Raw genomic sequence first — 25,195 nt, 5'->3', positions numbered from 1 at the left:
TAAACCAAAGCTCAGCTCAACTATGTTTAAATCAAAGCAAATTACTACACAGAACCGAACCTAAAAATTTAATATTAAAAGAAGGCAGAGTTCCCTGTGTGACTGGAATCTTACTGCGGGCAGTCGAGGTAACAGATACAAAGTTATTTCTGAGGATGTTAAGTTAGTTTGAACTGTGCATTTATGGAAGACCTGTTTTTCTCGTACTGTATTAAACTGAATGATGACACAGTATGCTGAGGCATGCAAATACGCACGTGTATACAGATAAACACAGACACACACACAGACATGACGGCCACCTGTTGAAAGCCCCTCCCTCTGTACCTGTAGCTCTCTATAAAATCGTCAAGCCAGGAGCATCTTTTTGCCTCTGTCCATCACTCTCTTTCTCAGAGTGAAGAAAAGGCTGAAGATGAAGCTTGCTGTATTCGTTTCCCTGCTGGTGGTTTTACCATTCCAGGCTTTAGCTGGTTCATGTGTTGGTAAAACAGTGGACGTATGGGTGGCAAATGGCCATGGACTTACAGGGGATGGACTCCAAGACCCAGATCCCTATGTTGTGGTGAGTTGTTGGCTGCCTGTCTCAAAATATAACCAAAGATAAAATGGTGGATGGTGGTTGATGGTTGTGTTTTTGATGCAGAATGCTACCTTTCTCTATTGTATGAGTAGTAAACCTACATTTTGTCAGTTGAAAATGAACATTAGAAATTGGCAAGAGGACCACAATGAAAATATTTGGTGAATTTTGCATAAAGATGATGCAACAGGTGCCACAGACTCACATTTAAATGAATTCACTGATGTCTAAATCTTGATCTAACAGATAAAAATCGGCGAAGACACCCAAAAAACCAGAGTCATTCATTCAGACGCCAACCCAGGGTGGTGGGAGAAGTTCACCTTTTACCAGGTCACCAGTGACTTTATGAGAATTGAAGTGTGGGAAGCTGACGAGGGACTCCGCGGTGATGATGACCACCTGGGAACCTGCATGGAGCTGATGGACTCAGGAGGTTCCAGCTTCCACGTGGTGCAGTGTACTGTGAAGGACTCTGGTTTTGTCAAAGTCTTTTACAAGTGTTACTAAATGTAACCTACTTTTGAAAATGAAATAAAAGTATGAATGGGTGGATGGCAAAGGGCCGAAGATTCAGATTCAGATTTTGGACCCCGCTGTATGTTGTGGTGAATTTTTGGATAACCTCTCAAAATATAATGAAACATGAAATGCTGGATGCTGGTTGTGTTTTTCATGCAGTGTGCTACTTTTCCTGGTGTGAGTCGTAAATCTAGTTGTCATATTAGCAAAGATTTTTATGTATGCCTGTTCAAAATACATTGGTACACTATTACTGTTACTACTACCACTATGGGTTCCTTTGCAGAAAACAAGTGGACTTTACCAATAGGCAGGAGAGGCAGCTGTAAAACTGAATTGGACCCCTAACTACTAGAGATTTGCTGTGATGCTTTGCTGGAATATTCATTCATTAAATTATGTTACTACTACACAGACAGCCTGCATTTACTTCCAGAATGTCCTCAACCACTTTTTTTTTCCAACGCAGTCAACATGCCCCGACCTGCCCACCATAAATTAGTTAAAATAAGCCCAATCTTGAAAATATCTTAAGTAAATCTTTTCAGATGTTGTTGATAAATCTTCTGTACTTTAATTTTAGAAACCTCTACTTTTTCAGTACAGTATTAATAATTTACTCAAGTAAAAGATTAGCTACTTGACACCTGGGTGTGACACACTGATTTTTGCACTTTTGTTGACCATCAGCAGTGCTGCATTCTTATCACAGTGTGGCTTAATATGTGAAACATGTTGGATTTTTAGTAAAAGAAATAGAAACAGCAGGAAAGACAGGAGAGAGGTCACCATTCATCTGGCTCTTTTGCCTCCTTAATGTTCCATTGTGTTCTCCAGCTAGTCTCTAACTTTGCGTCTCTACCATCCGGTGCTGCACAGGTAGTGTAGAATGGATTCATCATAGTTTTTTGCTTTATAACAGCTGCCGGCTGCAGCTGGAAACAAGGTTAATGAGGAATTAGAGTTAAATGCTCTGTAGAGCTGCAGAGTTGTGTCATAACTTTCTGTGAGTTTATCACATACTTTGTTAATTTTGAAATATTAGTTAATGCAGCTTTAACCCTACATGTCACCCATGATTCAGACGCCTCTCCAAGTAATTCCTTTTACTGCATGTTTGAGGGTTTCACGGACGTAAACTTTCACACATACCTCTGAGCTCATACATTAATTTAGTGGATATTTCAAGAGAAATATGACATTTCTGCGCTGCCATGTTCAGCATGTTTGAAAATCACAGAGATAAACCACAGGCAGCCAGTTTGAACCCTCAAACTCCACTTCCTCAACAGTGCAACCATCAACTGATATATACATATCGTACATTTGTGTAGCTGACTTACGTTCCAGTCTCCCTTTGAACCACACTGACATTGGATAAATACTGTCGTATACAGTTAACAGCTATTGCTAAAAATCTATGTTAATTCCAGGAGCATAATAAAAGAGCCAACTCACACCAACTGTTTTTTTTTTTTTTTAATTGACTGTTGACCCTATCAGTCTCTGGTGCTCTGTCCACTGTTTAAGTAAGGCTTGCCCATGAACCACATGATCAGTCTCACTATGAGTCAGCATATAAATATCCTGGTCAGTGTTAGCAAAATGAGCTATCATGCTTGCTTGTAATCGCCCCTTTGTGTTTTTATGGCAATCTCAGTAACATGAGAGTGTCAAAGTTCAATTGTGTTCCATTCTACATAGAGACTGAAGAGGCTGTTAAGACTTTACTAAATTGCTGCAGCCTTTGTTTATTAGTTGTGATGCTTTTGTAAATAATTTACAAACAAAGAAGTCCGAAAATTGATGTCATAGTTTGATTGAAGTAAAACCTGAGTAAAAGTTTCTTTGTGTAAGTCAGATTTGGATCATTTCATTTATTAAGTAGGACTTTGTAAGCTGCCAGCTTCAAATGATTAACTTCAGAATTATTTTTTTGGTTGAAGCTAAATTCTCCATGTGTATGTAATCAATCATAAATACTGACTGCACCTATTTAAATAAAATACAATTTGAAAATCCCCAGTCATGAAATAGAAAGTGTGCAATGCCTTCATATTTGAAGCTACCATTATATTTACCATGTAAATATAATGTTCTATTTTTGTAGAAGGTAAACTTTTTTTTCAGTTGTTTGCTTGTTTGTTTGGTTTTGTTTGGTTTGGTTATTTGGGAAAGTTTCTGTAAGCTTTTGACAAAAGCCACCCTTTGTAAACATGACTGTTGATGCCTTCAAGGGTAGACCATGTAACCATGTTTTGTCTTGCACTGTCTTTTCATTTTTCTCACATACGCTTTATCCTAGCAATAACAAACAGAGGATCGTTAATATATTCCTGCAAACAGAGGATTGTTAATATATTCCCCTGATCTCATGTTTAATATATTTTTATATTTTCCAAAATGTTCAGAAAGTTTCAGTTACTAAAAACAAAGAGACAGCTCCCATTTGATCAACTCTTTGTTGGCTTTGGTTTGTTACTAAATTGTAAGGTTCTGTTTTTTTTTTCCTCTGGATATTTATCTAACCTTTAACCTCTCTACAAATACGAAAAGCCTGAAAACCTAAGGCAGTTGTGACTGTTGCATCTGATTTACTATGTAACTTTGTTTTGACAACTGTAATTATGCTATTGTTATTACTAATTTGATCAAAATGGCTCTGTCACACAAGAGTCATCACAATAATGACAGAAGAGAATAACCTAAGGTTGTTAGGGTTTAGTGTGTCCAAGGTAAAAACAACCCGATATACTTCCATTATGCAACTATTTAGATTTGAAGTATGACCATTTTAGCTGCATAAGGATTAATAACATTCCTCAGAACACTAGTTTATTCAGGTGAACTGTCCATTAGGGACAACCTAGTTCAGGTTTTCTCATTCTGTGAAAATGACATAGATATGTGGACCCATTCAAATATACACGTGTGCTCACAGATGGGTGAGACGGCCACCTGTTGAAAGCCCCTCCCAACGTCCCTGTAGCTCTCTATAAGATCGTCAAGCTTGTTTGACATTTCAACCAGGAGCATCTTTTCGTCTGTATCCATCACTTGCTCTCTCTCTCAGAGTGAGGAAAAGGCTGAAGATGAAGCTTGCTGTATTTGTTTCCCTGCTGGTGGTTTTACCATTCCAGGCTTTAGCTGGTTCATGTGTTGGTAAAACAGTGGACGTATGGGTGGCAAATGGCCATGGACTTACAGGGGATGGACTCCAAGACCCAGATCCCTATGTTGTGGTGAGTTGTTGGCTGCCTGTCTCAAAACATAACCAAAGATAAAATGGTGGTTGATGGTTGTGTTTTTGATGCAGAATGCTACCTTTCTCTATTGTATGAGTAGTAAACCTACATTTTGTCAGTTGAAAATGAACATTAGAAATTGGGAAGAGGACCACAATGAAAACATTTGGTGAATTTTGCATAAAGATGATGCAACAGGTGCCACAGCCAGTCACATTTAAGTGAATTCACTGATGTCTAAATCTTGATCTAACAGGTGAAAATCGGCGAAGACACCCAAAAAACCAGAGTCATTCATTCAAACGCCAACCCAGGGTGGTGGGAGAAGCTCACCTTTTACCAGGTCACCAGTGACTTTATGAGAATTGAAGTGTGGGAAGCTGACGAGGGACTCCGCGGTGATGATGACCACCTGGGAACCTGCATGGAGCTGATGGACTCAAGAGGTTCCAGCTTCCACGTGGTGCAGTGCACTGTGAAGGACTCTGGTTTTGTCAAAGTCTTTTACAAGTGTTACTAAATGTAACCTACTTTTGGTGATGAAAGAATAAAATGTGAAGAGAAGAAAATTCACTTTGTCCTACAAATGTTTGGTGGTAGAAAAACACAACTTCTTTGGTAATAGTTACATCTTTTTTCCACTGTATTTTTTTCTACCTTTCTTTCTTTCCTTCTTTACAAATGGATGTGTGCTGTTTTGAAACTATGTTTTGCTAATATTGTCCGCCTGTGACTTTATGGTCATTAAACAGGTGAGCACAAATCCATCACCTTTGTGTGTAATTGGAAAATTGTGTAAAGAAAGTGTTGTTCTCCGTACTGTCGGCATTTTACAAACTGCAGGAGCTCAGGATGTTTTCTGTGCAGCAGTAATAACCTTTCATTGAAAGACAGACTTCTGTCTTAGATAATGAAGTGATTAATAAAATCAAATTAAAAGAAATATTTGTTTTGAATTCATTCATGTTTGTTAGAGCACTTGTAACAGGACTGCAATGCTTTACAGAAAACAAAGGGAATGAAAATATAATGAGCTCTAGTTTCCTGATTTGATTTTTGTAATTTCGGTGACCAGCAGCACAACATTAATAATAGCAGCAATAGTAATGGAAACCCAGTCAGCAGGCAGAGGAGGTGAGAGGTTGTGGTTACTCAAAAAATAAAAATCTGTTCCTACAGCCTGAAAATCCTTCACTATGTTCACCAGCTAGTCTCTAACTTTGTGTCTTTACCATATGGTGCTGCACAAGTAACATAGAGTGGATTCATCAGAGCCTTTCACTTTGTAACAGCTGTCCACTGCAGCTGGAAACAGAATTAATAAGAGTTTAGAGTTAAAAATCACTGTAGAGCTGCAGAGTTGTGTCATAACTTTCTGTTGGTTCATCCCCACAAGCTTCACCCTGCACATTACACATAGTCATTTATAATATAAATGCAACTTTAACCTCTTGTTACTCATAATTCAGATAGCTCCCCTATTAGCTCGCCGTATGTGCTTGCTCTGGGGTCAGGCTCTGGGTCTCTGTAAAGCACTCTGAGACAGTTTTGATTGTGGAAGGCGCTATATAAATAAAATTGAATTGAAAAATTGAATATTACTTCCATTTGTCTTCCTGCACGTTTTCTGTACTCTACTTAAATAAGATAAAATCAGGGCTTAACTCACCCAGAACACCCCTGAGCTCCCCAGAAGCCACAGAATACTGATAAATAAACATTAGCAATTCTAATTATGTAATGATGTAAAATCTTTAAAATCAAATTCAATGTCCATCACTCATTTTAATTGTGTGTGTGTGTGTGTGTGTGCAGCTCTGTCCTCATCTGAATGTATCTGCTGTCAGTGATGTTTTTAACATCACTGACCTCAACATGTGCAGAGAGCTTTCATGCACTGCGGTTCCTGAGCTGCTTTCATGTGTTGTTTTGTAAGTCTACGCATAAGTATTGTGTGTGGATCTGGTGACGGGGCAACTCTTCTGAGAGCTTTCAGTTCAGCGGCCTCTTTCATCATTTTTGTCATGCATTGAAACTCTAGGCTACATGAGCTAATACAGTTACACTATGGAGTGTTTTTTTTTTTTTTAAGCCCTCTTCTACTGTTCTCTACATGTTGCAGAGGGCTGAAATGGTTTACACAAAATTGCATTCACTTCTCATAAATATATATATATATAAATCTATACGTGTATTAATAAAATGCTTAATGTGTTTTGTTGTGTTCCTCTTTCAGCGATTTCTGTGCCTGTGTGCCTGTTTTGTTGGGCCTGGGCATCCCGCTGCCTGTGAGGGTCGCACTTATGGGCGCACTTATCGGAGTGACTGCAGGAACGAGAGGCAGCTGTCTCCTGTTCCCCTCATAGCATGAAAGTATGGGGTACAGTACCTGATGGTGGCACAATTGCATACTGTACAATCTCAGAGCAGCACGATGTGACAAAGCATCAGCCACATTGCTGTAGTGAGAAAAGCTGTGCAAGCTGACCTCCACCCACAGACATTACACTGTAACATATGCCATTCTGTGGCACAAATGTTAAACCATTATAGAGGTAGGTGTGACACAAAGTGCTGCAACTGGACAGACATCACCTATCCCTAGAACCACGCTGCTAGTATGTGTTAACTTGCATTGACTCATAGCAGCATTTAAATATGTGCCAGGTCAACCTGTATAGTACCAACTTAAAGGTACAGTAGAGGCTAGAGAATAGTATCACCTGTCAGCGCCCCTAATAGATTTATGATGGCACAGCCTGATACCTACTGTGGGGCTTAATGACAGGTCAAAACATCATTTAACATGAATAATGGACTTCCACAGAAATGCTCTCCCAACTTTTGGCACATTTTACTGTGTTTTGCCAACGTCCAGTGTTCACCTTGGGAAAATAAGATGGGCATTTAATTTTTCTGCAAATTCAACCTTCTGTAATCTGTGACTTTTGCGCTAAAGTGACATGATTCAATGTAGACTTGAGTCATATTGGAAATGTTAGAACATGAAATTCATTAAGACATGAGATCAGTTTATAAAATTGCCTATAAGTCCTCCACATTAAGCTACAAAATACATTGTTTGAAACCACAACCTTTCCATACGCTTAAGTGTTTTTGTTGCCCAAACCGAACCACACGTGGGACCCCTGAATGTGAAGCCTGGAATCTAGTCCTGTGCTTTATACACCTACCACCCATCCCAAAGTGGGTGCAAGTGAACATAATCCATCCAGGGCCAACATTTATCACCACAATGTAACTGGGAGACAAAAATTAGTGCTGTATAAAAGTAATAGGAGACAGGGTTGCCTTGCTGATGGGGCTTTCTGATCTGACAGCATCAATTGTCAGTGCCTTTCACCACTGTTTAAAATCAGCTCTCCCAAAAGAAAACTGTTTTCTGATCTGACAGTGCAGCAGTTAAGGTTTCGTCAGGTTAGGCAGAACAAAGGCTTAGTGAAGAAAAGATTGTGGTTTGGATTAAAATAACTAATTTGTTGAGGTTCGGCAATGGTCATTATCATGGATAGAAGAAGCTAACAATAACTATCAGTAGGAAATGGAATGTGATAATTGTTGACCATCCATCCACCCAGAGCTTCTCTCTCTGCAGATTTAACAATTATTTCAACCTTTACTCCCAGCGAACTAGAGTCTTAATCATTAGATGGCTTTTTCACTTGAGCGAAGAGATTTGTTGTCTTCAGGCATTTTCTGAAACAGTTCATGTTGTTGTGATTCTGGGTACAGTGTCAAAACTGGCAGTACATTTGCGTAATGAAGTGCGTGTCTGAGAGGGACTTTCCTTTCCCTCGTTCTGTCCTCTTTTATCGTTATTATTGTAATTCCTTCTCCTTTACTCTCTACCAGTTGTTTCTCTTCTCTTCTTGCCTTTACCCCGCATTTAACCTGCTTCTTCCCCCCCTCCCCCCTGAGCTGCACGCTAATCATGCACTAGACAGTTCCACGGGCCCCCAATTCCACTTCAAAGGACACCCATTTCCTCCTTGTCTGTTAGAGAACCTGTCAGCCCTGCCTGCCTACCGCAAAGAGAGAGCAGGAAAGACAGAACGAGAGAGTGAGAGGGGATGGAAGACAGGAGGAAAGGATGTCAAAAAAAGCAGTGGAAGCAGAGAAGCAGAAAAGTTGAGAGCAGGGTCCTCAAGAAGAAGCAGAGAGGTAGTGTCGGTGCTGTGGGTGGCACTTCTTCTTTATGTGTGTATTAAAACTATCTCTGTGCTTGTGCATGTTAGGAATAGCACACGTCAGCACTTCACCAGAAAAACAGAAAAAAAAAACACAGAAAAGGTACTCCAGACCATTTTCTCGCTTAAGAAAAAAAAAAAAAAGCTTTACCTTGCGATTTCTATTTGAACTTTTCTCCCGCTTTGCCTACCTCTCTTTCTCTCTCACTCCTTCTTCTCCTCCCTCCTCCTCCTTCTCGCTCGCTTTTCCACCCTGCAGGAGGAACAAGCGAGAGGAGAGAGCAAGCAGCACGGTGTCCTGTTCCTCCCCGTCTCGTTTTCGGAGCATGAATTAAAGTTGCATTCCGTGCCGCCATTGTTAGGGTAATAAGAAAAAGTTATCTTCAAAGAGTTCGGGTGGCGAGAGAGGAGAGAGCCAGGGGGATGGGAGACGAAGCGTGTGTGTGTGTGGAGGGATGTAGGGTCTGGGTAGAGCGGAGATTTTTTTCTCTTGAGTCCTTCTAATGCGTGAAATTACACCTGCCACCTTGCTGTCTGTGTACTGTGAGTGTGTGTGTGTGTGCGTATGTGTGTAAGTCTGCTCATAATCGTATACTTTCATATTTGTGTATATGCTCATCCACATACAAGCATTGATTGTATAGTACATACTGAATGTAGTACACTACTCCAGTTAGGCACACACACGCTTACTATCACACATTTACCATCCTGGTGTGTGCTGTCTAAAGCTATATTTCTGCTAACAACACTATGTTCTTATTAACAGTTCCAATTCCTATTAACAGTCAGTCCCAGATAACAAGTTAATTAACTCTCTGCTCTCCTTCTCCCCTGGCTATCAGCGCACAGGTAGCCTTTCATGTTGCCACCGAGAGATAGAGGGAGGGACGGGAGGGAGGGAGAGAGGTGAGGAGCGAGATGGAGGAAAGATGTAAGCGAGAGGTGGACCGAGGGGGAAGATAGAGAAGGAGTGAGGGAAGGAGGGAGAAAGAAATGCGGGGGGAAAAAAGGATGAGGAACGAGGAGAAAAAGGGAAAGATGAGGGGTGAGGGAGAAACATGGGGGGGTAGGGGAGGTGGACGGAAACATGAGCTAAATTGGATTTGGATGAGAAATCGCTGAGAGGGATGTAAAGTGGCAGAGACAGTGGATAGAATGTAAGAAAGGGTTTTTTTTTTCTTCTTTAAATTTCTTCATCTTTTTTTTCATGTTGAGCGTTTCAACACCTGCTCAGAGCGCAGCAGGAGATGAAACAAATGGAGAAGGAGAAATGGGAGGGTGAGCTGAGGAGGCAAGTGCTTGGAATGAAAGTGGTTAGGTTTTGATCTCGCATGTACTTTAAGCAGCCTGACATCCAGATTATTGTGTTTTACAGTGGGGGCTAAGGGTACCGCTGGAGAGCTGGGCACCACGTCAGTTTACCGAAAGGCTAAGGCCCGACATTTTAATTTTGTAAGACGTTACAGCTCTTGTAAGGCATCCAAAGTACATCAGGGACGCATCCCAGTAGCAATGGTTTGCTCGCTTCTGCAGTCAGAACAGTGTATGGATGTGAAGTGAAGCGTGCAAATTGATGACACATGATTTGTGTCTTTGCTCTGCTTATAGCCACAAAACTCTAAAGATCTTGACAGACATTGTTTTCCTAGCATTTTCCACATTAATCGCTATCAGTGGTTTTGAGTTTAGTCACATTTGAGCCCCCTTCCATCTCAGTTTTGTTATGAGAATATTTTGGTTTTGTGGGCCATTAGCTACCTGTCTTCAGGTATTTTTGTGTCAAAAACACACAAAACACATTTTGCATTCTATATAAAAACATACTTTACAGCTTTCAATTTGTGACCGACTTTTGACGTGTATTTATGTGCTTATATACATGCAGAGTCGTACACTAGTTTTGAATTCCACTGTCCTGCCAGCTGTAAGACTCATTAAAGATATGATTTGGTCATTTTCTCAAGAAACTGTACAACTCACTTTCTTAAATTTTAATTTGGATGTATGTAGATCTGTAAGGTTTGTTGTTGCATAGATTAATCAATTTGTTACAGTCCTCCAAATTCCATTTTCATGATTATTTTCTCCTTTTCTGCATTTGATAAATTTCTGGTGAGGACAAAATGTTCATCTGCAGTACTACATTTTACTGTTAGCAAAGCAGAGTGTTTTCCTTTCGCTTTGGGAGACAGTCACTGTTACACTGCGCAGAATCTTCCTTCCATTTATGGCTACAATACACAACTTTTACCTTGAGGCAGGACCTACATTGTTGGTTCAATGAGCCTCCTGTTTGTCAACTAAGATTTTATCCCAGCACTTGGTGCTCATCTTGTAGAGCTGTCTGTTTGACAATAGCATCCATCCTGAGGCCAAAGTAACCATCACATGAATAAACACACATTAAAATTAAAAGCAAGGCCCCAATCCAATCTACACAGACAATTTAGCCTGATTCATACTGATTTTGACTATTTTAGAGTCTCAAGAACTTCTCAGTGCAAGTCCGTCGTTTTACCAACCTCACCACCATCTCAGAGTCCAGCTGTAGGCTCTGATCCTACAAGGGAGCTGAACTTGCCAACAATAGATCTTTGTACAATATGACGAGACTGGCTGTATAATGCAACTGATTGTATTTTAGTTAGTTTTGACCACTGGTGATTTGGCAAAAGTAGAATGTATGTCTATATCCCTGTAGTAGCCCCCAGGCCCGAGGGTTAAAATCCCACTGAATTCACCCATGTTTATTTAAAAAAAAAAAAAAAAAACATTGGGTGTGTACTCATATCGAATATAAAGAGGAGGCAGTACTGTCAAGTTTTCCTCAGACATCATGGTGGGTAATTCTGCAAAATACACCACCCGAAGCTACAGGAATGAGAACAGGCGATGCAAAAACAGACATACACACATTAGAAACAGCTCTGATATTCAACATAGCAGATTAAATTTTATCTCAATGGCATGGTTGTTCTGCTCTCGTTTTCTCGCACACCTGCTTGCATGTGTGGTGGTGTGTGTGTTTGTGTAAATTGGTGCCTGTGTGAGTCCATGTGTTGGCCTGCTTGTATATCTGAGTGTATCCCTCAGGCCTTTTCCCAGATCAAGGCCTTCGTGGTCTCAGCTCGATGAAGAGGTCATGACAGCCAATTAGCTCACACTAAATTGATCTAACCGTCTGTGTGTTTGTGTGTATGTGTGCACGTTTGTGTGTTCCCCAATCAATGCTTATGTTTTATTGGCGAAGCCATTACTTATGTTACTGAGTGATTGGTGCATACAAAAAGACTCAAAATAAGGAGAAATGTAATTTTATAATGAAGGGAAATCTATCAGATGCATGGAAATAATTAAACAAATTTGTTAATACCCAGCAACATGAGTAAATCATAATTAGGAATTTCAACTAATAATTGTTGTCTTTTCACATATTTCTAAAGGTTAATGTAAATTTCAGTTTAAGTTTTAATTGCAGTTGCTCTAGGTGTAGCTTGCAGAGATTCAGTGACATTATTGTGTGATCTGACTTAGCAAATGACAATTGTTTTCTGCTCCATAAGGAAAGTCTATACAGTACATCTGTTTTTAGTGGCCAAAGGCTTTTTGTCCAACTAAACGAGAGCCTAATGTGAAAAACAAACATTAGGCATTTATTTGATTTTTCTCAGTAGGACACAGTGAGAGTCTCTGACTGTTCCTATGTTTTGTTACATGACGTGTAATATGAGCAAAAGACTGTGAGAAATCACTTGAGCAGTAGAGAGTTTGGCGTATTGAATCCCCAGTATGTGCAGTTTATTTGATTAATAAAGTTTAAAGGTAGTTTTAAGAGTTTGTAGATGGAAAAGGCAATATACCAGGGCTGAAAATTGTCTGAGGGAAAGAGTTTGGTCCTGATAGTGCTCAGGGCAACTTCCAGGCCTTGCAATTTTTTTTTTCCTAAATGCAAGCACACGTTAATCTGCCAAGCTCAGGCCTGAATGCCAGATTAGAGAAGTTAATATAGGGAATATACTTGTAGACCTGTAGATGCAGCTGTAAAGGTTGGATTTAATCCAGAGGGACAGGTTGGGAAGCTTTGGAGAATGTTAAGTCTGACTGGAGCAAAGCAAATTTGTGCCCAGAGCCAACACAAGGTAATGGAAATATACTGCAAAACTAGCTAAATTAACTCAAATTTAATGACTTCATCAGCTTGGTGGTGAAATTAAAATTATTTAAAATATATCAAATTGCCTTCATCCAGGAGCTTTCAAAACCTGACACTATGGGTCCACCATGAACCAAAATCAAGAACTTCAAACTACTACAATTCCCACAATGCTTTGAGAGCTATAAATAGGAAGTATGTCACAATGGGTTCTGGGAGTTACACAGGTGGCTGGAGCCTGAGCCCCATTTTATTTAGCTACATTTGGTTATACTTTGGAAAAATATAACCAAATTTAATGACTTAATCAGCTTGGTGGTGAAATTAAAATTATTTAAAATATATCAAATTGCCTTCATCCAGGAGCTTTCAAAACCTGACACTATGGGTCCACCATGAACCAAAATCAAGAACTTCAAACTACTACAATTCCCACAATGCTTTGAGAGCTATAAATAGGAAGTATGTCACAATGGGTTCTGGGAGTTACACAGGTGGCTGGAGCCTGAGCCCCATTTTATTTAGCTACATTTGGTTATACTTTGGAAAAATAACACCATTGAAAGTATACTGAATTAGCTATTAGCACTTCATGTTTGCAGTTTACCCATGGATGTACAAACAACCATCATCTGATTACTTAGATACAGAAGAACACTTAAAAACACAAAGACACTCAGGCAGGATCTGGACTTATTGGGAGCGTCTTTTGTCTGAGGATTTATGGACATTTACTTGAGATGGATGGACACACCGACATCATTGGAAACTGTAAGTCACCCTAACTCCAAAAATGTGTGTATCATGTCTGTGTGACCGAATTATGACTCAAAGAAGTGGGCCGATTTTTGATTAAGGGTGTCACATCTACAACTTCCTGTTGTTTTTAAAACCTGTGTGTGTACCTGTCACTTTCACCTCATTCAGTATCTTTGCCTCATGTCTCTCTCTCTGCTTCCCTGCTTCAAATTTGCTGTCAATCCACTATCTGTCACCTTTTGTGGAAGATTTGAGTCTGAAGTTTTTCGGTGATTGAATGTTGAACTTTTCATGCTTTCATTGCTAGAGCTCACTCATTTCAGTGAGGCAGTTTTGGTGCAGTATCAATCGACTAATATGATCATCAGTTAAAAACCAAACTTTGTCCTAAATATGTGTTGTTAAAATGTATACTATTTACTTCATGAGCAAATTGGTTTTTACCCTCCTGTGATTTGGATTTCCTTTACAAAATGGTGATTTATGGTAAATTTATCGCGTTGGCAAAACAGAGGGTCAATGACAAAATGTCTCCCTCCTTTCATCATGTAGTATATCTCTTGTTTAAGGCACTTACCCTGAGCAGAGAGGACTGAAATTGTTAGTCCTTACACACACATGATTACTGTTCCATGCCTTTACATAAATGACATGGTCACTTTATGTTGGCTGGACACATTCACTCCAGCAATTTGCAGAAACAAACTGATGATGGATCTTTGGTGTTCATACAGCCTTCAGCGCTGTTTTGATTGACATGGTGGAAAGCATTGTTTTCAGCTGCTCCTTTAAGATGGCAAGAAATACTGTGACATGTAACATATGCACATAGGTGGGTTAAGTTATTTAGTTCACACATTTCCCCACAACATTGTGCAAGGTAATCTCCAGAGGGCATTAACTTAGAGCAAACATCTGGTGAATGTTTGCTAAGAATCTGAGACCATGGCACAGTTTTTTTGTTCGCTGTCCCAGTTTTTGGTTGTTTTGTGAGGAGTTTCACATTCTGAGCTAGTGTTCATCCTTTAATTTGTTTATCTATAAATGCACTTCCTTTATGTGTCTTTGGGGGATTGGAATGACGAGATGTTGCGCAACACTATAAGATGATTGGAGGTTGGCAGTTGGCTGTTATGCTGCTCTGTGTGCATGAATGTGTATGCATGTGCTATTTTCAAATCGAGAACATAAACAAAGGTATTAAAATTTCTTTGATTTAATTTGTTTCTATCTCCATTGGTGAGATGCTGCTTCTGAAAATGAACTAACATTTAATTAAGTCAATTTTTAAACTGACTTTTTTTTTACTTCCCCCTACCTCCTTTCCTCTGTCTCTACCTGTCTATATTGCCCCCGATTTTACTCTCACATTTTGCGCTCTTTTCCTCACACATGGACTCACACACACTCAAACACGTTCCTGTCAGTGTTTGATCAAACCCCGCCTTTCAGCTGATGATTTTTTCAGCTGAAAGCACTGTAGTAAATAAAAATAAAATGAAACAAGGGATGAATAAAATATGAGCATGATAATGAATAAATAAAGGTGTGACTGTATTAATAAGAACGAGTCAGAGGAATCAGACGGATAGAAACCAACACACGCCACCATCGCCTACGCATACAGCAGTGATGAAAGGCTAAGGTGTGTGGGTTAGCAGACAGCCCCTCTACCTTTAACGCTCTTCTTGCCGTGTCTGTTTCTCTACCTTTCTCCATACCTTTATTGGCATATTTGCTTTTCCCAATAAGAACACAGGTTATGCAACATACAAGGTGTAGGTTGCAAAGGACAGCTAAATAGTCCAACAGCCCACTAAAATACATTTTTGGTTTGAAAACATGCATTCCATTTTATCTAAGAGTTTCCAGTGTCTATAAAAAAAAAGGTACACCTCTCACTGATGTCTCCTGTCCTTCGCTCTCCTTCTTTTCCATTGCATCCTACTTCCTCATCTCTGTGTCTTCATTTGTCTGTACCTATTTTTTGATTTATTCAAAATTAATTCTGGAGTTCATCTCTCTGTCTTTGTCACTTGCTTGCACCCTTTCTATGTTCTTCGGGAAATCAGGTTTTGAGTATGGCATACATTTTTTTTATTTATTTTTTTTTTAATTTAAAGTTTTTTCTGATTCTGATTCTGATTCTTTAAAGGTTCGTGTGTTAATAGTCTATACAATACTCAAGAACTCACACAGCAACAGCTGCAATAACAAAAACTATGATTTTCTAGGTAGAACAATACTGCATATAGATGAAGAAAGGTAAAATGACACATAATTAATGTAAGCTCTCAAAAAGATGAAAAGCAAACCAACCAGCTCAGAGGTTACATGCATTGGTCGAAACATATTTTAGCTCAAATGTGAAATTAAAGAAAATCTTCCCCTTTTCAAACTGTCTGAGTTCACACAGCCATCTGAATGCAACGGCTCTCCTCATATGCCACCGTGGGCATTCCAAAACAGGCTGATCACCGTGGCAACGGGACAGAGCCGTGGTGACTGGCCACGGTCGTTATCATTCCTGTCAGGACAGGTGTGAGCACTCTCAGTTAAGCTAGCTCTTGATTGGTTCAAACTGCCGGGAGGCCAACAAATCCCTAATCAGACTGTTAGCATATGAAAAAGAGAGGTGAGATAGAGGGAGCAGGAGGGAGGCAGAAAGAGAGACAGAGGGAGAGAAATTGAGAGGATGAGAGACAGAGAGAGAGAAAAAAATTGGAAATGAGAATGGTATCAAGATATTTGCAATTAGAGCAGTGGGAGTTTGCTCACATCAGCATGCACAAGCACGACTGCACACAAACACAAAACATGCAACAGTGATGCAAACCTATGCACTTGTATATATACACACACAGATGGGCCAGTGTGTGTGTGCATCCCTGTGCGTGAGTGCTTGTCTGTGTCTATGAGTTGGGGAAAAAGGCAGATGCTGCTATTAACACCCTATGGCACCCTTCCATTCACGCACACGCAAACAGATGCGCATGTTGACGTGGCACAAAAGGACAGTCTCTAAGATGTGCTGCTTTTCCCTTTGGCAGTGTTGACTAGCTTACAACCAGCTCGACCTGCTTATTTTGTGTAGCTGGTGAAAATTTTCAAGAGGTCTAGCTTATGCTAACTTATCATTAACAATGTAGTTTATTAAGTTAGTAGCATTATTTGCATTCTTATCGAAGAATCACTCAATATGATATTTATGTTTTTGGTCTGGAATCTGGAATCCCCTATGTAACCATGTTTCCCGGATTGTCCTCCTCGGAAGACACAAAAAAGAGGACATGCATATCAGCACATGGATGCAGGAAATAGAAATATATGTGTGCACTCTCTTGTATACATTAACAAACAGGGTGCTTCTTTCAGGGGACGAAGTGAAAATGAAATATAGTTCTAGTCATCAGATACCCTCTCGCGTGGATGTCGCCAGTTAATGCCTTTTTCTCTATTTCTTCTCCTTTTCTTTCCCCTCTTTCTCCCACTGTGTCTCTATCGCTGGCTTTCTGGTTGCCAGCACTGACACCCAGAGTAATATCAAGAAAAACTATTTGCACTTTGATGTGTGTGTGTGTTGGTGTGTGCACATGTGCGGTACTTGTTGTGTGTGGAGCGGTTCTGCGTGGGTGCATAAAAGGTGTGAGGTGTATCTGTGCATATGAGTGTGTGTCTGTGTGTACAGCACACGAGAGTATACGCCACCGATTCTGTGTCAGTTCTCTGTCAGTACATCTATATGCATTACGTTGTATGCTGTAAATTTGTTCACATATATGTACTGTATGTGTGTATGAACTTATAATATGCCTGAGCCAGAGAGTGGGAATGCTTATGGGCACCTGTTATCTGCATCTTGCAGACACTGGTTCATCAGGAGGATGCTGCCCACAATGTTAGGGCCTACTGAGCCTGAAGGCCAGACCTTAACCCAGCCAGTACCTCCTCCCCAACAGAGACAGGCTAACCTCACCAAAACTTGACATAAGAGAAATAAGGGATATAAAAGAGGACAGAAGAGAAAAGAAGAATGGAAGCCAAAATAAGGCAATTGAAAGGATGAGGACAGAAAGAAATACAGGCAGAAATATAGAAATGTGTCAAACAAAAAGACAACATTTTTTTCTGACTGGTACATAGACACACACACATGTGTGTGCCTGACATGGTTTCTGTCATTCCTCAGTACGAAGCCTGAATAAATTGGAGACACAAGACATCCTGACAATGTGTGTGTGTGTGTGTGTGAGCGTGAAGGCCTGTAAGATAAAATTCTCCACGTGTGTCATTGTACGGGTGTGCGTGGGTGACAAACAGTGTGTGTCAGAGTGAGCACAGTGAGTGTGAGCAACAACACCCATCCATCACACTTACCAGCTGGCTTTCTGCATGTCAGGGTCTTTTTCTTTCATAAAAGCAATCACACACACACACACACGCAGTTTTGGAGACATTGTACCGACTTCCATCTATTCCAGGGGTGCATGTCCAAATCCATTAGACCTCCTTTATTTTGTTGTCTGTGTCATTCAGCAACACTTTCAAAAATCTGCAGATTGTAGCACACTGAGATTAATTTGTGAATCTTTGTCAAAGAGGTAGTACTAGAGCTTCAGTGACACAGGGGCTTCACACAGGGTCAGCTGGTGAACTATTGTAGCTGGCAAGTTGCTAAAGGTCAGTCACAATACAGTAGCTCCCCAAGGTTCTCTGAACTGTGCCGGTGTTTGGATTGTACACTATTTCCCACAATAAAGACTTATTTAAGAGGAAAGAGAAAGAAAGCACTCAGAACTAACTAGCTCCCTGTCACTGTAACACTTCACTGTAAAAAAAAACTGATGTCACTGTGAGTGAATCCTCCTGTTGTGTTTATTCCATTGAAATTATATGATTTCTCAGTGAAAACTTGACATTGTAAATGCAGGCGTAACCAGGCCTTAATAAGTGGGGAAGAACTCATCAGTGAAATCACCACTTCTGCTGAGAATTAAATCCTGCACACTGTTAGCTCTCCATGGCATGGTTGGCCACCCTGAGATGACAGCTCATGCATTCGCTTGCAAAAAGTTTAACTCAAGCTCACTTCTTGTGTTCCATCTGCATTTAATTTTGTAGGCTGCATGGCATTGGTTAAATTTTGAAAATGTAAATGCATCTTGTCCTGTGGTTCAGGTCGGCATTGACTTTTCAAGTACTGAACCAAGACTACAGTCTTTTGTGAGTCTTAACCAAGTACTTTTAGTTGGCTTCATTGAACCGTAAACGTGCTAGCCATGCCTTAGCTGTCAAAAGCAAATATTGGAGGAACAACAGTATTTCCTGACAATCAACATTTTGCTAAAACATTCAGTATAAACATTTTCTCATTAAAAAAAAGTTTCAACTCTCAGCAGTGTGAAAATTATCTGACCACTATACCATGACATACCGGCAGTCCTGTTAGAGTGTTGGTAACAAAAACATACAACTAAAGAAATCCAAATAAATGAACACAATGTGTGAACACATACAGAAATCTCTATACTGCTCCATTCTGCAAGCTTGGAGATGGTAATTATTTGAATGATATATTGATATGAATTATATATAGAATGATAGTAAAGGTTAATGAGTGAGCCAGATTAATTGGTTCTGAGTTTCATTATATGGGGCATGGCCAGATTCGGAATGGCATAACGGCACCTTCGATTAATAAGCAAATAAATTTGATTGGCAGTTTCATACCTAACAGTGTGTGCTGGTGGACCATCAAAAAATACACTAAGATTTTACTGGCCCTGTCAGTCTCTTCACCAGTCGTCTCTCTGTGCCCCCACCCCCCACTGTACCGGACCAGATCTTAGGGTTCCCCCACCTACCAAATCCCTCTTGGACATGGCTGGAGAGGTACAGATATTATCAGAATGCAGGAGACTAGTATGTTTCGTTTAGTGGAAATTGAATTTAAAATAACGTGGCCAGTTATAACAAACATGGTAGAACTCTGTTTCCTGCAAATAAACCTTTTCTGTTTTCCATTCCGAATTTTTGCAGAGCTATTAGAGAGACGCCATTAACTGCTGAGCTGGTGAAAAAGAGACAGAGATAACTCTTGTCAGATGGAAAGTTAGAGTTTGAGAAAGAAAGACAGAGATGGATGGATGGATAAACATAACTCTTTAGAAGATGTGTCACAGACAATCAAACCTGTAATTGATGAGATCAATTTAACTCAGATAATCAAGAACTTTTAATCTGGAGATGATTCCCCTTATTAATCTCAGCTGTTTCAAACTAAGATATCAGGTGTGATCTGATTATAAATGAAGTGTTTAATGCCCAAATGGTCAATGCGTACTTTTGCAAAAAGGAAATTCTACCTGAATATAGTTTTATTTAAGGAAGGAAACTATACAAAGCTGTAATTTTAGGAGCGGACAAGCAGCTCATTTGTTTTATGCTGAAATAAATACGTTAAGTAAGAAGGAATTTCTAATAAATAAATAAATGCGAACACTGTCAGTATCAACGATTTCATAATGGTCAGTGTGATTCTTCTTTTAGCCATGACATTTGTTGCTAACATTTGACATTTTTTGGTGTTGCGCTTTGACTCTTTAAAAGCACATTCTTCCTGCAGTTGTAACAAGTTTACAAATTCTAAAATGTCAAAAGGGCATTGGTGTTATTAATTTTTACCTTTTTTTTTCCAATTTCCTGTGAGGTAGACAGTTTGCAGACACGAGCCTTTAGGTTGACACCAACAATATAGTGTGAAAATATTGAAATTATTATAAATGACCCCATCAGATAACCATAGTGGTTTAATAATTTGTGGCGGTGTAATCGTTGATATGATAATAATGTAAATCTGGGGCAACCCAAGTTGGCAAGTGCATGAAAAAAGTACAGTTTAATTGAAGTCACCCTGTGTCATTTGTATTCATTTTCCAGCTTTTTTTCCCAGGCTGTCTGTCTGTCCATTTATTCACATGTAAATCAGTGAAGTTATCTTTTAAAAGAATAGTTCCTTGCTTTCTTGCTAAAAGCTGAATGTGCACACAAGTGGGTCCACCTGCTGGGCATTTCTGTCTGAATGTGCCATTGTGCCAGCTGCAGGGTCGTCAGCCGGGAGCTAGCCTTCACTGATGTTTCGCTCCTTTAATCAGAAGAAGCTTCAGAAGCTTCCTTGTTCTGTCTCCTCTGTCTCAGCTGGGAGCCTGTGATCCTGAGGCTTCAGGAACTGCTGGGTGGATGTTACAGTGCAGCCTCTGCAACCCATTTCCACCAAATAGGTGAACGCCCTCCACCCTGCTTGTGAACACACAGCTGACAGCTCCTGAAGGCAGCCTCAATACCCTCTTGCATTGGAACAGTGAATTCAGCCTTAATGACTGTCCTAGTAGAGGATGATCAGAGCACGATATCTAGAAAGATGTCATGGCAATCAAGGTCAACTGTACCAGGAGGGACAGGAGGGAGCACACCCTCGTGCTGCTGCTCTGAGCCTCGTCCCTTTGCCTGACAACCTGGATCAGCCACTGTGATGTTGCCAGGCTGGTCGTGTTTGTTTCCAGCCCGCATGCCTCCAGGATTTCAGCTAGCTTACACAGCATCCACTCATGGCGCCATCTATACCCGCCCTGCACCGGTGGTGCCTTGCAGCCAGAAAGGATGTGCTGCAAGCTTGGGTTCTGGGAGTCCCAGAGTTGGCAGTTCTCCACTGAGCCACACCAGAGGTGCAGGTTCCATAGACTGAGAAGAGACTCATATATGGCCCTGATAAGAAAGCTCTGCCTTGCTTTTGGCATTCTCCACATATCCAGCTACATAACGACCGTGTTGATCACAGTCTCTTAGGCTGTCCAACTCTTTTTTTAAAAACTTGCCTTGCCTCCTGCAGCAAACCAACAATCTCCTGGTGTTTCAGTCAATTGATGGCCTGATCTACTGTCTGCATAACATTTCACTTGTGTCCTGTGCAAACTTGGTCTTTGGTGTTTTTGGACAGACAGGTCAGGTGATTTTGTCGGCTCAAACAGAAGCCTCACGTTCTCCTGTAGCCTAAATTAATGGATTTCAGTGGAAGCTTCAGGGTGTTTTTCCCAAACAGTGTTGTGTTGAAAAGACTTGCCAAGAGCTGAAATCAGGCAATCAATATCACTCTCATTTCTGTATGTCAGGAATGGGACTGAAGCCAGGTGGCTGTTAGCCTAGCTTAGCATAAAAAACTGGAGACAAGGGAAACAGCTAGTCTGGCTCTATGCCTACCAATATATCTAAAACTCACTAACTGACATATTATATCTTGTTTAACCAGAACACAACAATAAATATAAAAACAGCCATTTGTGGCTTTAGGAGACTTTCCTTGCTGTAGCAATTTCTTGATAAACAAAGATTTATCAGTCTGTCAATCTGTGTGATGTCTCCACCACTTGCAGCATGTAGCTCACTGTAAATCTCTGACGTGTCACTTTTACATTTCGTTTTGTGGTTTAAACAAACCAGGTACAATTTAGCTTGCTAGCTGGTTCAGCTGGCTTCCAGTCTTTATGATAAGCTAAGCTAACTGTCTTCGATACAGCTACAGCTTCACACTGTGGCATGAAGCTTCTCATCTAATTCTCAACAAGAAAGCGAATAACCTGTTTTTCCAAAATATCAAACTACTGCTTTTATAGGTCATCAGAAGGCCTTTTTTTTTTTTCAACCCAGCCAGTGGGTAAATGTGAATCCTCTGATTCACATTTTAGTTTTTAGTGACATTTTTTTTCAAATGTCACTCAAAATTGATGTATTTCTCTTTCAAGCCCCTCAAGGTTTTCTTCTGTTCTTCAATACTTTTTCCCCTGTCCCTCTAACACTTATGCACCCTATTTGTGCTTTTTATTTGCACGTATGTGTATGTGTATATGTACCTGTATTTGTCTTTGTATATTTGTGTGTGAAAGAAAATGCATTTACAGTAACTGTGCAGGTATGGCTCTGGAATGTGTATGCTAATGTTCATGTGTGTGTGTGTGTGTGTGTGTGTGTGTGTGTGTGTGTGTGTGTGTGTGTGTGTGTGTGTGTGTGCGTATGTGTGAGACACTCTCTGGGTAGCAGTAGAAGGTTCATGCTGTGAGTCTCTAGCTTGCTCTGTCACAGTGGAGGTGTTTCATTATCATTGGTTAGCACACACAGCAGGTGAGATGGAGATTGAGAGAGAGAGGCAGAGAGAGACTGAAATGAACGAGATGACGCAGCTAAAACATCATGAAGGATAAAACCAGTGTCATTTCATTTTAATCGTGTCAGCTGACCCACCACTTCACTTTTTTTCTGGTGGTGTCTGGACACAGTCGAGAGTTGGAGATCATCACAGATGGTTTTTCACCATTCAGACGAAGTCTTATCCAGTATGATAAGAAACCAAGCCTATTTCATCGCTATGAACTTTGATTTTCAAATCTCTGTGTATGTTATGTTTTGCCCTGCTTATTAAATAAAAAAAAAATAGAACTTGCCCAGAGAAAATAATCCCTTTGTATTCTACTGGGACGTTCTGTGCAGGGACAGCCATTAATTTCAGGAATTCATTGCCACTTGTTTAAAAAAATAAAAAATAGTGAAATAAAGTAAAAAAAAAATATCTAAAAACAGAACTCCTGCAGTGAAGAATGGCTTGGGGATTGTAAACTAGTCATGGATGGCTAGTAGTAAACGCCATAGGCAATAAATTTAAATGACAACGGTATTCCTCTTTAACCAATACTATTTTAACATTCCACATTAAATATTACATCAGTATTCAAAATTGCCAGTGGACTGCCTCAGGCACTCGATTTCAAAAACAAACCAAAAAAAAAGAAAAACAGAAAAGGTTGGCTTTTAACAAGCACTATTTCATATAGCGAACCAGATTTGCAAAGTATTGAAAGCAACTAATGGTTTAGTGGGAAGTTGTATAAGCTGGCCAAATAAATGTCAGTGGACCTTTGGATTTTACATCACAGGCAATTAGCTGATCTTGATCTTATTTAGAGAAAGATGCTCTAAGAAAGAAACAAAGAGAAATAAGAGCTGATGAGAGATGCAGAGGAGTTTTCTTTCTTTTTTTCATTTTTTACTTTAGCTCTCAATTTCATGTGATATTGATCTTCTGGTGAATAAGTTCTATGATTGTACTGACTGCATGTCTGATTAGATAAAGGATTCTGTGTAATGTTAAAAGTTAGTTTAAGTGGGTGGGCCATAGCTAAATAGTGAGGTACTTGTGAAATCAGTGTCTTGTTTATGATAATCCTGTTTTAGCCCTCAGCCTGTTTGATGTTTTTCTTTCTTTTTTTTTTTTTTGTCTAATGGTTTTTATTATTCATCATTATGACACGTTTTGAGAGGATTACAGTGTCCTTTCTTAACACAGGTAAAATCCATTCTTGATTCTTTTCCCTTTGCATATACAGTAGACATGGTACTGAAGTTACCATGAACAGTACTTGGACTTTGTGTTCGTTTGTGTTTTGTTGATTTTAGTTCAGCACTGAATTCTAAGCAGTCCAGCATATTGATTCAGAAATGGGAGTAGACACGTTGTATTAAATTCAATATAGACAAAAAGCACAAAAATACTTTAGTATGTGTGACCAACCCTATCGTCAGACAGCAGTTTTAATGTTGGATGATTCCCCAACTGTGGTCAATGACAACCTTTTACAATTCACGCTTTTACCATTTTACAAAAAGAATTTTCTGGATTACAACCTGCTTGGGCCTTTCTGTGTGGAGTAAGCATGTTCTCGCTGTTCCTGCATGGGTTTCCTCTGGGTACTCCAGGTTCCTCCCACAGTCCAAAAACATGTAAGTTAATTGGAGACTCTAAATTGCCTGGACTTAGAGATGAAGCCCTGTGAAGCTTTTGGGGCTTTTTCCTGGTTGTACCGAAAAAAAAGATTCGAAGCTTCAAAGTCTCAAAGACAGACCCTACCAGTGACATCTAGTGGTCAGCTGCAATTATAGCAGCCACAAACTTCCAAACGATTCACACATCTTGTTGATTCCACTTCCAACAAAAAAACAATAAAGTCAGTCTTGAGCAGCTGTGTCTTCATTGTGAGAATCACTGACCACACTTGAAAGTGTTACAGCATTTTGAAATGTCAATTTACTAGTAAAATGTTTAAATGTGTTGCCAAAGACTCGAATCAGTCACCTCACTTGCGGTTTTTTATTGTGACATATGAAGAGATTTAATACAAACCTCAACAGTGTTTCGAACCAGTCGGCTTCAATAGAGTGAAACAGGCTTTGGAGCCTCAGTGTAAAACGTCCCATCTCTACCTGGAGGTGTAAACATGAGTGTGAAAGGTTGTCTCTATGTGTCAGCCCTGTGACAGGCTGGCTACCTGTCTAGGGTGTAGCCACCCTCTCACCCTCTCAGCTGGGATTGGCTCCAGCACCCCCTGACACTCAAAAGGATTAGCAGTATAACTAATGACTGGATGGATGGGCAACGTTTCACTTTTTGTTGTTGTTTGTTGTTCATTGTGAGTCTTGAAATGCTTTCACAGAAATATTCCTGACTTTCTGCCTCGCTACATAAAGGGCACACCACTTACTGCATAGTTACTGGACTTTGGCATCAAATGTATATTGTGAGATGTGGAATTATCCAACACAGATGTAATTCCTGGGGAAATTATCCTAGCTCTTGATTGATAGCTTGTAGGGAGCACCCCAGTGGGAGCTCCTCAGG

General features: G+C 40.0%; 2 protein-coding genes across 2 annotated transcripts; both read left to right on the top strand.

Moving 5' to 3' along the window:
* The first annotated feature begins 384 nt into the window (after nucleotides 1-384).
* On the top strand, nucleotides 385-1,915 carry LOC121184750 (protein C2-DOMAIN ABA-RELATED 4-like). Its single transcript, XM_041042592.1, has 2 exons — nucleotides 385-565; nucleotides 830-1,915. Exons 1-2 carry the CDS (start codon nucleotides 416-418, stop codon nucleotides 1,091-1,093), a joined length of 414 nt encoding a protein of 137 aa, XP_040898526.1. The 5' UTR covers nucleotides 385-415; the 3' UTR covers nucleotides 1,094-1,915.
* A 2,237-nt stretch (nucleotides 1,916-4,152) lies between these two features.
* LOC121184969 (protein C2-DOMAIN ABA-RELATED 4-like) lies at nucleotides 4,153-5,171 on the top strand. Its single transcript, XM_041042899.1, has 2 exons — nucleotides 4,153-4,347; nucleotides 4,607-5,171. The coding sequence occupies exons 1-2, from the start codon at nucleotides 4,198-4,200 to the stop codon at nucleotides 4,868-4,870; spliced, it is 414 nt and encodes a 137-aa protein (XP_040898833.1). The 5' UTR covers nucleotides 4,153-4,197; the 3' UTR covers nucleotides 4,871-5,171.
* Nucleotides 5,172-25,195: the final 20,024 nt, after the last annotated feature.

Source organism: Toxotes jaculatrix, chromosome 7 (genome assembly GCF_017976425.1).
Source record: "Toxotes jaculatrix isolate fToxJac2 chromosome 7, fToxJac2.pri, whole genome shotgun sequence".
Lineage (NCBI taxonomy): Eukaryota > Metazoa > Chordata > Actinopteri > Toxotidae > Toxotes > Toxotes jaculatrix.
This window is presented reverse-complemented; position numbering and strand designations above follow the sequence as displayed.